The sequence below is a fragment of the Porites lutea genome, chromosome 9 (genome assembly GCF_958299795.1).
Source record: "Porites lutea chromosome 9, jaPorLute2.1, whole genome shotgun sequence".
NCBI classification, from domain to species: domain Eukaryota; kingdom Metazoa; phylum Cnidaria; class Anthozoa; order Scleractinia; family Poritidae; genus Porites; species Porites lutea.
This window is the reverse complement of record NC_133209.1, coordinates 18514596-18533367: the sequence shown is the minus strand read 5'-3', so window position 1 is coordinate 18533367 and position 18772 is coordinate 18514596. Positions and strand designations below refer to the sequence as shown.

The following is an 18772-nucleotide window of genomic DNA, read 5'->3' as shown; positions in this document are numbered from 1 at the left end:
TTCAAACCGCAGACAAAGAAGATCCCTTCTGTTACGTTGCATTAAAACAAACAACTATCGATATGATGAGGTGTTCCAACCACGTGCAACGTTATACAAGCATTACTAAAGGAAGCACTGTCGTAAAGAATTCACAGTAATGTCATACGCATCAGGGCCAGGTTTCGTTGGTTTGTTCAAAGCTGGGTTAAGATAACCCAGGATTAGTACAAAATTTGAATTCAGATATGAAAGCTTGAAAAGCAAATTCAGTTTAATCAAGAGCCATAATAGGACTGTCCTATCATGATCTCTTGGTTTAATTAATTCTCTATGTCTACGATTTGATGATTGGATGCTCTAAAAAGAATAGAGAAAACTATCAGAGAAAATACGTTTGGACAAAAGTAAAAGAAACTATAAGGTAAAATAGGCTCTATTTCCCGGGCGTTTGAGGTGCAGAACATTTTTCCCGCACCCTTCATAGAATAACCCAATTACAAATGTGCCACATGGCTTTATGTATATCATAATAATTAAAGTAAAATGTTGATGTGTTAATAAAAACAAATTTATTTAGCTGATTGCAATGGTAATCAGTTGTATTCTCCAGCAAGAATTCCTTGTAACAAGTGAGTCTCCCGGACTCGCAGGTGAATTGGGGCCTGAACACCCGTCGGAAAACTGGAATTAAACCCCAAAGGAAGCTGGTGAGGGCGTGGCTCATTCACAAGATTTTTTGACCCCTAAAAGGTCGGCCATTCTAGAACAAACAACGAAATAAGAACTTTTAACATTAATTTAATTGCAATAAAGAAGTTGTCGTATACAAATAATTTCTCTTCTTTTGCGCTCGTTATTCCTTGAGACACATCTCTAAGCGATTCTCGGTTCCCGGCAATATCAAGAGCCGATTACTATGGTGATACTAGTTCACTTTGTTATTAATCCTATTCAGACGGTCGGGGGGGGGGGGGGTGGTGAAGAGCTTTGGAGGCCCCCTCGCCAAAAAGTTGATTAACTTAAAAAACCGTTTAAGCTATGACCACCAAACTTAGCAACTTTTCCTCAAAAAACTATTTCGCCCTTCGCAGCCGAGACGTGTACCGTGGTAAACTAGGTTTGACCGCCATGTTTTTCAAAATTTGAATTTTTTTTTTTATAAAATGGCCTTGTTTCTATTTTACTTGTCAGTGTCTTGGAGAATTATTATACCAGGACTCGTAGCATCCATTTACGCACATACGCCCGTGCGTACATCTGAAGTCTGGAAAATAATCAGAACGAATGATGAATATTTTTTTCACATTATGTTGGTGTCGTCGTGTTAGTATTTTTCTCGTCCTTTTTTATCTATAAAACGATTGTAAAAAACGATAATGTGGAGTAAGACACGAGATATTGAGCCCTGAATATTACACTTAACATTATTTTATCAAATTCATTTTGTTATAGCTGTTAGTGTAATCCAGGCTATTTAGTGACTCATCTGATAAAAGAAATTCAAAGACCAAGTGACCGAAGCTGGGTTCAATTTTCAACAATGGTTATTTTTCTCGGAATTCTATATTAACTTGAACATATTTGTTAGCTTTTTTTGGCCTCCTAAGCATCCTTTTATACGCAGATCAAATTTTGTGTCGCAGTTACCTCCAATTCATCGTTATTTGAGTTAATCGTCAAAGTCAGTGTTCTATCAGGGTCAGAGCTGCTCCATGGCAGAACGATTCTTTAACTCAAACTCGTCGGGGGAAGAGATGATCATTATATATGGTACAAATTCGTCTGGAAAAGGGCGGCCGTTTTCGCAGATTAAACACAAGAAAAGCAAAAACAAGGATGAACTCTATTCTAGCTAGACTGGATGAATGACTTGTTTATTGACACCTTTCGCAGCTTACAGCTGAATTGCAGCTACAGGTCAGTTACATAAACAATACATACAGGACACTCCTGAACGATAGCATATTTTACAGTTACAAAACCAGCGTAACGATCAGTATTAGATGGTAGGGTGATTAATGATCGATTTGATCGTGTACAGTAAGCCGAAGATAAGTAGTAATGGAAACTTTATTTGTGATTTTGAATGTACAATTGTAAATCTCGCCACTTATAGCCAATTTACAAATGCTGCTTGATATTGAATAATATAATAATAATAATATAATAATAATAATAATAAGTATCAGAACAATAAGTAATATTTACAATTTTAAACTATATCGTTTTGTTTACAAATTTAAAAACTAAATATATGCCCACGATAGAAAACTATTTACAATTGTGAATAATTTAAAAGTGGGAAAAGGAAAATCAAGCATTACTAAGAAAAAAAAAACTATCAAAAATCTAGGCCTGAAATAATAATAATAATAATATATAATAACAATCAATTTTATTTAAAAGTGAGGGTAAACACATAACAGCAGGACATGATAAGCCAGTGAACAATTCTACTTTGAGTTAAAGGGAAGATTGGGTTGTCAGGACTAACTCTTTTTACAAAATTGACACAAGCATCTTCGCGACGGTGCTGTAAGTTCACGATCCCTGCCTTAGCTATGCGCTAGTGCGTAATTCAAGAGTCTTCTCAGCACACAGAGTATTTACGGCATATTTTCTTGATCGAAGTTAAACTGCAGTTTTCTACTTTCCCGTTTCCTACTTTCAACTGACTTTTGACAAACCTGTTGAATTAAATGATTTTTAATTGTCGATTTCTTTCCGCGTTCGAAAAAGCAACGGCCACAAGCCCACCGGTATCCTTTTCTTCTTGAGTTACATCTGTTTGCTACGCCACAAGGAGCGATAAGCGTTGATCGTTTACTGATCAACTTCATCAGACCGGGGATCTCATGTTGCTCAACAGCATAGAGGATTCTTTGTTCGCGATTGAAGTGAGCTGTTACCTGAAAACAAATATTATACCATCACCATCGTTGACCCATTATTATTATCATTATATTTTTAAAAAAATATTATTAGTATTATCATCATCATCTTTATCATCAGTACATCATGTACGTCACCATCATCATCATCATCATCATCATCATCATCATCATCATCGCCATTGTCATCGTCATCAATCAACATCGTCATTATTATTATTATTATTATTATTATTACTATTATTATTATGTAGGCAGTTTAAAACATCTGGATGCCAGATCCAACTAAAAATCACAAAAGCTGGGCGGCGAACCGTGAACAACTTTGTTTTTGTTTTTTTTCTTTTTTTCAAAAAAATAAAATTAATTAATCTACCGATCAGAAATATAAAATATTACTATGTGCATGGGCTCCTGGCATGAGTTATATTACATGTAAAATTTGTAAGCTAATAACAGTCTAAAATTTACCCTATACTGTTCCACAGTCCATTATCTAAAAATTAAATAAATAATAATCATAATAATCATAATAATCGCATTAAAAAACACACACATTATTATTATTATTATTATTATCATTATTATTATTATTATTATTATTATCATTATTATTATTATTATTATTATCATTATTATTATCAGTTGTAATTATTATTGTCAGTTCGCAAGGTCTTCCAGTCGGCTCATTTCCTGGAACCAGGTGGACTCCCATCACCTTTGGTATCCATAACCTAATTCTTGCTGTTCCCAGTAAACAAGCTTTTTATAGTGGCTAAATACTTCCGTCAAGTCCTGCTTTCTTTAGATACAGATGCAATCTTTTGCTGATGACCGTTCCGAGGGTACCGACGACGATTGGTACAATCACATCTTCTTTACAGTCTGTCCCACTAACGCTTCACCTCTCTTTTTAAGTCTTCGTATTTTTCGATTTTTTCTTGTTCTGTAAGGGGTACTAGACGGTCAAAGGGCATGCGACATCTATTAATGTGCAGATCTTTTCCTTCTTGCCTACAACTGCGATGTCTAGTCAGTTGTGCTGTTGTTCGGTGTGATCAGTTTAAATAGGAAAATTCCATGGTAACTTACATTCTTCCGACTTCTCCACAGGCCTACATGTAACCACACCCTCCTCCCGTCAAAGGGAAAACGGATAGAGGGAGCAGCTACACTGAGGCTAGTTTTTGATGGTGAGCAATCAGAACTAAACTTTCGACAAAGTCCTCAGTGGACGTATTTTCTAATCTGATCGCGTCTCCAACCTTTGTATTCTTTCTGAGCCAATTTCTTGCATTCTGTCACATTAAGTGACAAATTGTTTCTACGCGTTCTCCAGACATTCCAGACAATGGGAATCTATCCTCTCCGTCAACTCTCTTTCTTATACTGGCTGTTGGTACGTAACGCCTGATCCAGGGCAGTTGTTATGTGGCGCTCTGTTTCTTTCTTTAAACACCATTTCTTTGACAAAGTCAAGTGTTCGTGCTTCTGCCTTCTTTAGTATGCCTGATAATCCTGATCTGTACATTTTTTTTTTTACCGTTCCAAGGGTAGACACTACAGTTGCATTGTGGGTCTTGATATTCCAAAGCCGTACAGTGTCTCCCCTGAGGTCTTTAATCATATTTATGCATACATTTATTTATTTTACTTATTTTGTTATTTATTTACTTATTTTGTTTCGCTCTTTCTTAACCATTCGTGCATCTCCCCCTAGGCACAATGTCAATTAAGTAAAACTTTACACTGGTTTTCTTTTATTTATTTATTTATTTATTTATTTATTTATTTATTTATTTATCTAAGAGGACGATGTTAAAAACCCAAAACGTGTCTTCGCATGAATTAAATTTTAAAAATAACCATGCCGTTCAGTTTTAGAATTCGAATAGTAAGACTATATATTTTAGAAACTGTTTCCTGTCGTCTGTTGCTAGGATGGCATGGATGGACATGAATTAAAACTTGAAAAAATTGGGCCAAATTTTTCAAGTTGTAATTAATGCTAAAAAGGTATGCTTGCAAAAATCATCCACAAAACTTATTATGTTAGCGCTCCGTGATGAATTTTATTTGACTATCTTCGTTATAACCCTACAGGAGCACTTTGTGTATGGGTCAAAGTACTATGCAATGACGGATCAAGTTAGGTTTCGGGAAAAATGCCCACCTACTCCTCCCTTAAGCCAATTTTTTACCTCTTACTTCTCATTTAGGGCAAAATGCTGGCTTAAGGGAGCGGTAGGTGGGCAGTTTTTTACTTCAGCACAGAATTGACCTAAAACTGTAATATCTTCGTGACCGTGATAGCCACAAGATCTTTAGGTACAGTCTAATACAGTGAGACTACTGGAGAATTACGGGAGTAAACTCAAGGATGGGCTTCAGTCTCTCTTCCAGGGGTTTTATGGTAAACAGATTAAACCGTTAAAAAGCAAGCCTATGACGAGCTGTACGAAAGACGATGGCGCTGTTGTACATTCCAATTTCTCTGTCACTCTTCATTCCTTTTACTAACAGCCATCTTAAAGGCTATTCAGTATATTCGGCTGAGATTTTCACAGATAACTGAAATTGTTATACTTTTCCGATATTCGCAGAGTTTATTTTAATAGCTTGATCAGAGAATTAAAGGCATATGCTAACGAGGCAAAATGCGCCTATATTACGCTTCAGTGAACATTTGTCGGTCGACATGGTGTCAGAAGTGGAGCGAAAAAATAGAATGAAGATATTTCTATGGTTGAAGCATCAGCGTATTAACTCACCATGTTTTTGTTTAAAACAGTGTTCGGTTGAAACACGACTTTTTCCGAGGGGACCTCAGCGTCCAAGAAAAAGGACAGTTGTCGAAAGGATTGGGATGCTAAATGATCCTCCATATTGCAGCTGAAATCTTGAAATGCTTTTCCAAAAAACGAAATTTTTTCTGGGAATATAAAGAAAACAAGTAAAGACATTTCAGTAAGAAAAAGGATTGGCGTAATATAGCCCGGGATCAGGGAAAAGACAAAGTCGAACACGATCAACAAGAGACTAGAACCACGGCATTTTTTTTCTAGTCCTAACAGCGTATGGAACAATTAGAACTGATCCGGTTTGTCGTTTCAATAGCAGGCTTTATTCAAATCTTTAATTTTCACATGCAAACATTTTTTTTTGTTACGTACTTGCATACAATTTATTTCAGTGTTTACGGCCTATGCAAACAATTTATTTCAAAATTTCCAACCCCTCTCCCCATCCAAAACAAAAATAATGGTCCGTCCATTAGAAACTATTTACAACCTAAACGAGATTACGAGCTTCTCCAGCGTTTTAAAAGGGGTTTCTCTGGATCCTTCCATCACCCAGCCCCCCCCCCCCCACCCCACCCCCGACCAAATGGTCCCTGAGGTGGCGACAGTTGGTGGTTTTACCACAATAAAACATTGATAATTAATTAGCTCTCGAAAAAGGTGACGTAAAATCCATATCACGGCATTATTCACAACATGGGAACCAACTTAGCACAATCGATCCGTCTGCTAAAGATTTATCTTTTCACGATAACAATGCTCAAATGTTATAGTCTAAAGTGTTAGATACCCTGTTTACAATAAGCTGATTTAGCAACAGAACGGGAAAGTCAGTTGACGACGGCGCGCGCAGATCAAAAAACTGGCTTGACCAATGGCAGAGCGGCAAATTGGGCACCGGAAGTCGTGTTTAGTCCTTTCCGCGCACTTTCCAGTCGTCAACTGACTTTCCCGTCCTGTTGCTAAATCAGCCTACTAAGTCTATTTTCTTTACCGTCATCAATGAAGGAACTAGGCTTCCCTATCTGGCACATAAGTCGTTGCACCTTTGAAGACCTAGCAACTGAAAAAATATTTAACGATTATTTAGGTTTTATTTCACGATGCCCAGGAAGAGATTAACTTTTTGTCGTTAAGACAGGTGCCAACATGGAGACATAGTTTGCTTAAAAATAACTGTTGGCGCACTTGTTCAAAAAATGTTGAAAAGAGTATCAAGCCATGTTGAATGTTGAATTTTAGAGTTATGCCATTCATTCAACATGTTAAACAGTGTTTATTGGAAATAGAGATGGGATCTATTCTGTTCAAAAAGTTGAGCAACTAGAGCTGCAATATTCAATGAAATGTAAACCGTGGGTCACTAGTTTAAAGCTTGTTTGTTGCAGTCTCGTGAGGGAGGGGGGGGGGGAATACTCCCTATGACTGCCCATATAGGGAAGCTCCCCCTAAAAGTGATACCTTTTCCAGGCTTCAGGCGTACAAAAATGCAGGGATTTCGTGAGTTGAAGTATACGAAAGGGCAGGGAAATTTGTCAGTAATGTCTTGTAAAAGGGTCTTTAACTAAAACATTTCGAGCCGACGCACCTAATGACTGTTTTAGATTAACTCATTAAACGCTACATAAAATAACAAGAAGACTTGTTGTTAGTAGGTACGTGAAAGGGGTATCATATTTGTTGACAGAGGGTATACGAAATGGTTCCCCGGAGTTGCAGTTTGTCATGAAAACCGATTACACACCTTCATCGCGTCTCTTCTTGTAACATTGTGGGGTGGTAACTAAAAATGGCCTTGAATGCACTTGTCCCGTTAAGCCTGAGCTGAGCTCTGTTTTGATGACCAGTTCCCATATATTTCTTTCCAGGATATCTCCTGTTTCAAGCCAGTACACTCGATACCCGTCTTTTGTCGCCGAACTGAGATCAACGATGACTACTCGACGTTCTCCATCACTCCGCAACGTGCGAACTTCCAGCTCCACGGCACCTGAAGGAAATTTAAAGTTCACTCAAATAAATTACCGTATTTATTCGAATAAGCGCCCAACCTCGAATTAGCGCCCATGCTAAAGGCAGAAAAAGTTAATAAGCGCCCAGCCTCGAATAAGCGCCCCCCCCCCCCCCCCACCCCACTCCCTCAAAAAAAAAACTCCAATAAGAGCCTGATAAGAGATAGTAAGAGACCCTCCCGAAGACGGAGTTTTCTTCAGAGTATTTTACAGAAACCTTGCTTTGCTACATCTTCCCTTTTTGTTAGTACCATTTACTGTTTTGTTGTAAAATATACTACTACACTTGCTGAGAATGGTGAAAATTTAATAAGCGCCCAGCCTCGAATAAACGCCCACCTCGAATAAGCGCCCACTCTCAAGGTCCAAAAATTTAATAAGCGCCCAGGGCGGTTAATCGAATAAATACGGTACTTGCAACATAGTAGTTTACTTCTGTAATGGAATTATTATATTACTACTAATAACCAAACGTTAGGGCGTCCGGGCGACAATGATCAAAGGTCCAAACGCTTTTGTTCCAGCGCTGTGCTTTGCTGAAGTTTAACGTTACAGATCGAAAAAACACACGTAATCAGATGACGACGCGTAGAAGGTCGAAACGCTCGTGATCAAATTGCGTTTTGTGCATTCCATTCATTCTTAATGGAAGTCCAAACGAATGCTGGCTACATACATGCCACGCATGCGTAATATCAACCTGAAGATTAGGATTGCGGGCTCCTCTTGTCGCCTGCAATTATGAAAGGAGTTCTAAGTGAAAAGTCAAGAGGTTCGTTATAAGAAAGGCCAATCAGAGAATGATGCACCTTTTAGCTGACCTTTTTGAAATATGCATGACGGATGAATTTTTAGCCACATGTTTTTGGTGTAGCGCTGTCATAAAAAACAAAAGTCACCTTACTTGGGACGTAATCACTCCAAGCGATAAGCAAGCCAACTGTTAAGATTAGGGGTCCCCCCGCTTCTAAGTGATCGCTCTCGCCAAATAACAAACAACAATTAAATAGTCACGTAGACATTGACGCCTACTGCTTTGAGTGAGCGTCGAATATACAATTGTTTCATGTTTCAGCTGTGCGTATGTCGAGATATGAAGCACTTGAGAAGTTTGGAGAGCACTCAAGAGGCTAGAGTTTCGTCTCTTTCGTGCTCTCCAAACTTCCCGCGTGGGCATATCTCGACATACGCACGCTCACTCACGAGCCAATTGCTAAATAATTAACAATTATTCCACGAGTGCGCGTTGGATATGAGATGGTAGATAGCCAACTCGGCGCACTCGGCGCTACGCGCCTCCTAGATATCCACCATCTCATATCCAACAACTGCGAGTAGAATAACTGTTTTATTAAAAAACGCCCACAAAATATCGAGAATTCTTCCCGACTTTATTTGTAAAAACAACCGATTTTCAGTTTGTTTTTAATTTTAAGCAGACGAGGAGAGCATGGTATAATGGCTCAAAAACCATGATGAGTCTTTAATACATCTGTATTAGCCATTTTGAGAAAATGGGTTGAAGCTATGTTTTCTTTTATTGGCTATTGCAAAAAGTTGCGCAGGTGACATGGGTCCAAATGCGTCTACCTTGCCTCTTGCAAAAGAGGCCATTTTCGAGTTTAAATAACCCTCACTTTCAAAACCAGTCAGAGTGTAAAAATTTTCTCGTGAAAACAAGGTTTAAGTGCTTGGATATAAAAATGATTTTCGTACCAATGGCTTCGCACTTAGCCTCGCTTTGAAAGAGAGGCTTGGGGTAACTTGGAAACAGTCCCAAAGTGGAATTAGGTACAGGCGGAAGTACCTTTCTGATTCTATCTTAAAACTTGCTGGTAACGAAAAAAATCACTGTTTGCAGCGACCTACCTATAGTATCGTGTGTCCGTCTCGCAGCATGTGGGCATCTCTGTATAAAAGCACGAACGTTGCTGATTTCTTCGGATGCGTGTATCATAACAGTGACTTTTGAGTCTGCCAAATGATCTTCTACTGGCCCTTTGACAGTTCGTCTTCCTCTTCTCTTCTTATAGCATTCTTTAAGGTCCATTATCTGGACTTCAATGTCATCTGCAGGAATCTTGTTTGATGCCTCAAAAGAATCGGTAATCAGGCTGGTGCCCCACTCTTCTGTAAACAGTGTTATCAATAAACGGTAAGCAAGATTTGAAACACTGAACTCTATTAAAATCATTTTTGTCCTAGCCTGCAAGCAAGCTCTCCGGGGCGCACTGGCGGCGGGACGGGAAAAGGAAGGAGAGCTTGAAACTACGTCTCTGGAATTTGAACATCTGCATCGAAAAAATTGATGCGAAATGCTGATTGGCGGCGATGAAATTAGCAATAACGTCATTACCATTGGCACTTGTTTTTTAATGCTTGTTTCCATTCGCGCTTGTTTCCTCTTCGTCCTGATTGGCGGAAATCTGACACCTCAGTCGACGGGGAGCCACAGGGGAATTGGATGTGGAATTCAAATGCCAGAGACATAGATGCAAGCGCTCCTTCCTTTTCCCTCCTCGCCGCAAGGGCGCCCCGGAGAGCTTACTCGCAGGCTATTTTTACCCTTGGGCGTGCAATTAAACCCAACACCCTTCCTATGATCTGTAGCTTTTGGTGAATGTTATCCACCGAGGACGATAACACTCTACGAGATCTGCATAATTCTACAGGGCATAAAGAAGCCGAATCGGAAGATTCTATAATTATTCATTTAAACAACTCCTTCTTTAAAACGTGCTTCCCTAGAACGATGTTAAGTGTTCCTCGGCAAATTTATTTGAGTCTATAAAGCATATATATTGTTCTTGAGTTGTATTTTGCGAGTGTTATCGTCCTTTTTAGGCAGAGGTTAGCTGAGGTTCGGCTATTTCTTCATCGTTAAACGAGTGAAATTTTCTCCAGCTCTATACACTCGTTTTGTCATATAAGAATGACTAATATTCTTTTTTTCGGGCCAGGCTGAATATTCTTATTTTTTCTGTGGATTTGAGCCTGAAAATATTCTTGTACTATTCTTGAATTATAATTGAAAAAGAAGGAATTTATCATATCCTTTTTGCGGTTTGTTTATTTATTTGTTTATTTACTTTTCCTGTATACTATAGATCTGTATTTCATGTACCGTTCATCGAACTGTCATTAGCACTGAATTGGGCTATAATTAAAACCAACGCAAGTTTCTTCGTTTTGTTGGGTAGTTTTGCCGGGGGAGGAAGCAATAATTTGATACGGTTAAGTTGAAAACATATTTTTTAGATTTTCATCACTCAAAATAATCATCCTTTTCGAAATCTCAGCCTCGGGTTTATTCTTAAAATATTCTTAAAATTTTTCATATTTCAGCTACGATATTCTCATAAAATATATTCTTAGAGGAAAAAAGAAGAGTGTACCAAAACAACTGTGCTAACGCAACCTCGCCTAAAGATCTTCTCGGTGTCTGTGCCTTTTTCTAGGGGTAGTCTGTGCTATGGACGTAATTTTATAGGATATATATCTCAAACATTAACCAAAGTTGGTCAACGCTAACTGGTCGTGAAGAATAGAATTTAATTTGGTAAAGTGTAATAGGTGTCCTATAGTAGTGAACCATGAATGCTTACCTACATTATTTAAATGGATGTTTCTCTCTAGGGCGCTATTTAAAATTTGGTTATTTTGTAAGGTAAGTACTTGAAAATTCTAGTGTAAATAATAAGATGAAGAGGAAAACGTCTGAGTTCTCGCCTCACAGCATGGTTACTTGCTTTAGAATGAACCCCTAAGGCCATTTTGCATACCTTGTTATGCATGTTCTCGAGTGTTATTCGTTCAGCAAAAATTCTCGAGACAAATTTGTCATAGTTATTCCCGACTGAATTTAAAAAACAACCCCAAATTTCACAGTTGTACAAAAGGATTGGGCTCACAAGAGAATCAAAACGATTTTTCTGCTTCAAACAACGGGAACCCCGGGGTACTCCTGCGAATTCTTGGTGGGGGTGTGCCGCCCGGTTCTAAAAATCCTGACCCAATTTCAGACAAAAAAAAAAGACACTTTCTACACCTGGCTGAGACCTAGCCTCTAAAATGTTTAGTCCATTATGGGAACTGAAAAGTACCGCCGTTTCATGTCCATTAAGCAACAAAGATCCCACTGTACGTGTGGTTACTATGCAAGAGTGATTTGGCGGCGCTTGGGTCAGTACAGCTTTGATCCAAAAGAAATACAGTTAAACCCCATTTAAAATACGGACTCTGCAGGGCCCATGGAAAGTGACTGTATTGAACACCTTTTATTAGAGCAAAATATGAAAGAAAAATAAGAGGACCTTGTCATCTACATATAGGTTACACATGGCTAACCTTCACAAAGCCGTCATTCCGCGGACTAAATTCACAAAAACACTAAAAAAATCGCCCATCCATAAACTACTTAATCAAACCGTTCTCTGCTTGACTAGTTTGATCCCTGAAAATAGTCTGAAGTTGACGTTTATAAGTTATCGTATCCGGTTTACTCTGGTGCTGGGAACTTCGACATGCTGCTGTCAAATGAAAATTTTTTTGCCTTCACTCGGAAGGAAAGGTTTGTCTCACATACGGTTGATACTGAAGCTTCTGCATTATCGAGGTTAACTTTCTATGAGAATCTGTTCACTGGGCAAGAAACAAGAATCCGTTGTCCGCATTAACGGGTGTCCGTTGACCCGTAGCGCTAGTCCCGGCGAGTCGTTAACGTGACTTTTTCCTAGGCTGTAAGAGTAAACATGCGTAATTATCCTTCTAAACAAGAATACGTAGTAAACTCCAGGTTAGATAACCAACAACAGTTCGTTAGGCACACATATTTAATCAACAGTTTCTTGAATTCGAGCCGTCAGGAACTCCGCATCCGGAAACGTAAAAGGCTGATTCAGTCATTCAGGTTTAAAAGATTCTTATTTGTGGAATAAAAAACGCTGGTTCCTGATCGTGATTTGTGAACTGAAGACACGTGCATTGTGACTATGATGACTTTATACACAAAGGCGTACATTAGTTTTTTTTTGTGTTTTTTTAAATAGTTTTTCGTAAAATTTCTTATCACAGTGCAACACTCAATTCTGAGGCTATGTTCACAAATTTAGGTTTCTGGGAAACTGACCACCTACCCCTCCCCTGAGCAAACATTTTGCCCCAAGTGAGGGGTAAGTGACAATGTCGGCTTAGGGGAGGGGTAAGTGGGCAGTTTTCCAGTCCTTGCGGCCGGATAGCTTTCCCTGCCGACAGGAAAAGTTATTCGATATAGTATGAACCCGTATCTGATATCTGACTCTCCACTTCAGAGATCGGTACAGCGCTGGTTCGCTCGGTTAAATAAATCACGTCGAAATCACCGTAAATGTTTGAAAAGAAGCCCCATCTGGTAGAGTTTCGAGCCGCACAAACTTATACGGTACATGCCTAGTGTGAAGGCAGTATGAAACTCTTAGGGCAAGTCGTTTAAAAGGAGTTCAACCAGGTTAAGCAAAACTGCGCTCTTAGCGATTTTCACTTTGCCCAAACGCTTTAATCTAAACACTATTTGTAGTGAACAGTTTCAGTGGAGGATCAAGAGAAGGGACCCGGGGCCCCCCGCCCTTATTTTTGGACCAATGATCCGGATCACCGCCCCTCCGACTTATCTGAAGTTCTGGATCCGCTACTGAGTTTCATTAAAACATATAGTGTAGACTAGAAAAACATTTATCTTCTTAAAATAACCCACTAAGGAAGAGATCGATCTGGACTTCCAAAGATGTCGTAAGCTGCAGTTTAAGTTAAACTTCGTTTAAATAACCGATCCTTAAAGATTAACTAGCAAGATAATTCTATTAGGTTTTACACTTAACTAAACATGCTGGAAAGCGCTTTTAGACATTTATGGAAAAAAAGCACCTTATAAATGAGGAAGATTATTATTATTATTGTTTTAATATTATTAAAATCCTACCTCTGCTCAAATGAGATGTATTCAGTAGCTCGTTGGATGGTAAACAGCACCTTGCCTCTCCTAATCCCATCTCCGCCTGGATAAACTCATCAACATCGTTCAAATAAGCCTCCAAGAAATTCATCACGGATTCTTTAAAAATAGTGCTAGCACAAAAGACAAAATGAATGCCGAACTTCGAGAGGACGAAAATGACCAATTAATCGTCTCTTTAAGACAAACTAAACAGCTCTAGATGCTGCTTTATATGCACAACTGCCAGCACTTCTCTTCAATAGCACTTTAAAAGCCTCAATATCGTGTTAAATAACAAAACTTTTTTCACTTGATTGCACTGCAAAACAGAACATTCCTTTCTATTGTTCTGCAGGACATTTAAAAGATGTTTAGCTTCTCACGCGACATCAACGTCATCTGATTAGTTGTGTTTAAACTCTAATACCGAATTTGATTAACACGCTTAACTCCAACGTTAAATCGGAGTTTGTTACTTTCTTTTTTTTTCCAAACTTAACCACTTACCAGTTGACTGTGCTCTACGCGCCACACAACGGGTGTAATTACTTTATCTTTCCCTCTTTTTAGTGGACAGCCCTCATGAATAATTTTGGCGCATATAGAACGTATAGGCGCTTTCTTCAAGGGCCCGTATATTTACGAGCATATTGGCCGTTTTTATGCTAGAGACGTTAAAGTCGTCTTAAGACGACTTTAACGTCTAGTATACAAACGTTAAATAAGGCAGACGACTTTAACGTCTGACGACTTTAACGTCATCTGTTAAGTGCGTCCGAACGACGCACTTGCTTAACAGACGACTTTAACGTCTCAGACGTTAAATGCGTCTAGACGACTTTAACGTCTCTAGCATAAAAACGGCCATTACTGTGTTAGGTCATTTCTTTGCTATAGTAATTACTTGAAGTATGAAGTATGAAATATGAAGATATCAGACATGAAATGAAAAAGTATGAAATATGAAGATATCAGACAAATTTCATGAAGGAAAACTAACCCGCATATTAACTTTCTTAGTGACTTTTGCACGCACAGTATTTAAAAAAATTTTTTTTTTCAAGTTTCAATCAAGCGAGGCAAACCTAGTTTATTCTCTCTTGTTTCAATCCATGTCCGTACGTTTCAACACACAGCAGAAAACAACTTCAACGCTTAAATATAGTCGAAATAACACAACTGGACCTATTGTAACTGGAATTTAATGGTTGCAAAGACACGTATAAGCCTTTTAAAAAGATAGCAGACAGAGTCACGTAGCCCCATGGAAAAAGTTGCAAAGTCACCGTGAAAGGATATTAATGATGACCGCAATTATCCAAAAGCATTAACCATTTCACTCTTAACAGTTAGGCCAAAAGAAAATAATAATAATAATAATAATAATAATAATAATAATAATAATAATAATAATAATAATAATAATAATAATAAAATCACGAAAAAAAAAATGATGATAAAGAGAGAAGGAGGGAGGAATCTCGACGTATTGACTTTGCACGTTTGGATGTCGTCGCAATAGACCGGTTTTTTAGGTTGAATGTTTCCTTTCCTAATGACGGTCTCAGGGAAATTTGTGCCTTTGTGCTCTCATGCATTATGCGTACATATGGTCGTGAATAAGACGAAACTTGAAAGAAACAGTTCTGTAGAGTATTATCACCTATAACCTACAATCATGGACAAAAGTCCTTGGCAAAGTAATGCAGTATTCATAATTTTCTGCATTTTCTGAGTTCCCTCATAACAGCTGACAGCACGTCTTTCTTCGTATACATGTATGCAAGGTTTCAATAATGCATGCATGGTAGCCCCCCCGCAGACGTCCTTTGGGGTTCGTTCGTCACACATTGAACTGCATGGCTTCCCGAATCAGAAAGAGCCAGAAAATTCGACGGCTTTCAAGACGGCTGGGTGTTACAGCCTTAGTGATTTTGGTCAGCCCTTTACGTTATACGTAAAGGCTATTTTACATACTTGTTACAAGCGCAACTTTTAAAGCGCTACAAAATCTGTTCAGCTGAGACTAAATCTCTTGAATTTGTTTCTACAGTACTTTAGAGTCTTGGCCTCGACTCGAGTAGAAGCACAGACTGTGTTTTAGATCTTGTTTCATAAGAGTGAACATTTAAGGAAGCCATTAATCAGTAAAATCGGCTATTTTTCTGTAAACAGGCCCTTTGTAGCTAGTCAAGGGTCGCACTGGGAGAAGCAAACAGAGAGCTCACATCCTTTAAAATGGTAATTTTCTTTGCTTGCCTTCTCTCAATGCGCCTCTTGCGGTTTTGCACCATATCAAGGACTACAGTAGCTCCTACTGGCTGCGATGCAGACGCCTTTTTCGGCTTCAGTTTCACCCGCTGAGAAATGAGCTCTTTTCTCAGCGGGTGAAACAAGAGCCAAAAAGGCGTCTACTAATAAAGCTAGGGAAAAAACTTTGATGTTATGCTAATAACTCGTGTACCTTGCGTATTTGATATGACTTTTTCTTTATATCTGCAACCACGCATAAATATAATTGAATCTAAACTTGAATCGTCAAAGAAGAGAACCAGTGAACGGAACGCCGAGTACAAGAGTAGCGACGCGGAAAGACAAAGGCGGTTTAACTGGTCACATTGATCTAAAAACCGCTTTTACTATAATTTCTGCAAAAAGGCTCTCTTTGTAGCTGGTCAGTCATGTGGTACAAAACCGCCAGGTCGCACTGGGAGAAGACAAACAAAGAGCTCACATCATTTAGTCTAGAATGGAAATTTCCTTTGCCTGTCTTCTGCCGGTTCGTTTCTTGCGGTTTTGTACCACATGAAGGACTAGCTGCAAGAGGCCAATTGTAACCTAGCGTGCGAAAGCAAACGCCTTTTTCAAAAGCCCAAAGAGGCGTCTACTATCGTAGGATAATTGTACCCAACCAACGGAAGTTGAAAAATTGATCATTAAAGCCAGAAAAAGCTTTGTTGTGCTAATCCTTCGTGTACCTCGCGTATTTATTTAAGCTTCCTACAATCGGACTCAACAACCCGCAACATTGTTGGCCCACGATGATGGGAGTTGTTGCGTTCGTTTGCACCTGGCTAAACGTTTGACTGGTTTCAAACTTTGCGCAACAACTCCCATCAACATGCAACAACAGGGTGTGCAAATGGCGCAACATGTAACATCCAACGATGTTGCGTCCGTTTGCACCAGACTTTAAACTTGTTTTGTTTCTTTATATTTGTATATATCTGCAACCACGCATAAATATCATTAGATCTAAACTTGAATGGTCAAAGAAGAAAAACAGTGAACGGAACGCCGAGTAAAAGAGTAGAACGAAGCGGGAAAGACAAGGGGTTCTACAGGTCACGTTGATCTAAACAACGCTCGCTGATCCTTGCAGTCGGGTTGCTAGATACAAACGTTTCAAATCCATTCCTAAAAATCAACGAGCAAATCAATTATCTTTTCGTTACAAGAGTGTAGTTCGGGGGGGGGGGGGGGGGAGCAGGGGGAGTCCAGGGGTCCCGAAACCCCCTGCGGGTATCGCTCCCTTATCTGAGCATGACCCCTAAAAGCAATGAAAATAGCCGGTCCACCAACAGAGGTAATAAACAACCATCCTCCTACTGAAAAAAAAAAACGTAAAATGGTGTAAATGTCATGCCAGTTTACCGTCAGGCCGCAGCATATTTTATACCCAAAGTTTTTACTATAAGTTATACCAGCGCCAGTAGTCCAGGTTCGCAGAATCTGGCGCGTGAAAATTGTTGTCCTGGCGTGTAGCGCACATTTCTTAGGCCCTGACCACACATATCTCGATATTTTAGGGGCTTGTCATATACGTTATTTGTGTTGCCAGTTTGGGGACATATAATCGGTGGGGGTTAAAAATGGACAGGACAGCCAACCCCCGGGAGGTACTCTCTATAATGCCCTATAGCGGGGAGGCTCCAACTGAAAGGGGTGCCTTTTTCAGGCTTCAGGTATTTGGAAAGGTTAGGGATTTCACAAATTAAAGTACATGGAAGGGTAGGGAAATCTTTCATTTTGGTCGGCAAAAAGGCTCAAAAGGGCAAGCACATGCATTTCATGGCTGTGAAAAAGTCAAGAAAACGTTCTGGTTTTGTGATTTATTCAAATTTTAACCCTTTAAGCCCCAGTATCCACATATAAACTCTCCAAACTGATCTCCATACATTTCCTTGAAGAATGAGTTGAGAGAGTTTGTTAAAAGATCAAGACATTTTTGCTTGGGTGATCATTTTATTAATTCTCATAACTTATCTGTTGACAATGTATAGATATTGTTAGGAGAAAATTGATCTTGGTCACTATTGGGACTTAAAGGGTTAAAGACAGTGCATTTACAGCGGTTAGGTATGTGAAATGGGTACCATTTGTCAATAGGGTTCCTTTTCTGTCAAAAATGGTATATAAAAGGGTAAGGGGTTGGACCTAGGGGCAGAGCCTCCCAGTATAAAACTATTTGAGTACCTCCTCCCCCCCCCCCGGGCAATGAACATGTGATAACCATGTTAGACTTGAAAAAGTGCTCTCTTAACCATTGAATTTTTAGTCACAGTATCCACATACCAATTCTCCTGACGGATCTTCATACATTTTCTAAAAGAATTAGTTGAGACAATTTGACCAAAAAAAAACAGAGCATTTTCCCTTTAGTGATTATTTTATCAGTACTCATAACTTTTTCCCTTGAGATATCTTAATATTGTTTGGAGAACATTGTTTGTGGTCTCACTTGGAACTTAAAGGGTTAAACTTTGCACTTGCTGATTTGTAGGTTTGTAAGGTTTGGGCATCAGAAGGATCATACAGTTTGTTTTCATCTTTGGATTTAAAAGAGTCAACATAATACCTGGTCAGCCAGAAAGAAAATCTTTGACATGGAGAAGTGTTTTCAGTTATTGTAAACATAATTAAATTTTACTTCCTACCCTGGGGATGGAGGATGGTACACATATGTTGTACTGAAAGATTTAGCAGTTGACAAAGCTGGGTACATTCATGTCAAGCTCACTAAAGCTTATTATTTATTACATATTAATGAAAAGTTTAAACACCACTGATTGTCTGTCAAGATTTACATTTAAAACAAAGATTACTGTACAAGTC

General features: G+C 38.9%; 1 protein-coding gene across 1 annotated transcript; it reads right to left on the bottom strand.

Annotated features, from left to right (window-relative positions):
- Nucleotides 1-2407: 2407 nt before the first annotated feature.
- Nucleotides 2408-13958, bottom strand: LOC140948991 (uncharacterized). Its single transcript, XM_073398247.1, has 6 exons — nucleotides 13643-13958; nucleotides 9556-9816; nucleotides 7419-7664; nucleotides 6669-6737; nucleotides 5645-5805; nucleotides 2408-2891 (listed from the first exon to the last, which is right to left on the bottom strand). The coding sequence occupies exons 1-6, from the start codon at nucleotides 13764-13766 to the stop codon at nucleotides 2589-2591; spliced, it is 1164 nt and encodes a 387-aa protein (XP_073254348.1). The 5' UTR covers nucleotides 13767-13958; the 3' UTR covers nucleotides 2408-2588.
- Nucleotides 13959-18772: the final 4814 nt, after the last annotated feature.

Coding starts and splice junctions, on each gene's coding strand:
- LOC140948991 (XM_073398247.1), bottom strand. CDS start 13,766: ATGAATTTCTTGGAGGCTTATTTGAACGATGTTGATGAGTTTATCCAG. Junction 9,817..13,642: donor TACATCTCATTTGAGCAGAG/GTAGGATTTTAA, acceptor CACTGTTTACAG/AAGAGTGGGGCACCAGCCTG. Junction 6,738..7,418: donor CAAGAAGAGACGCGATGAAG/GTGTGTAATCGG, acceptor ATATTTTTTCAG/TTGCTAGGTCTTCAAAGGTG.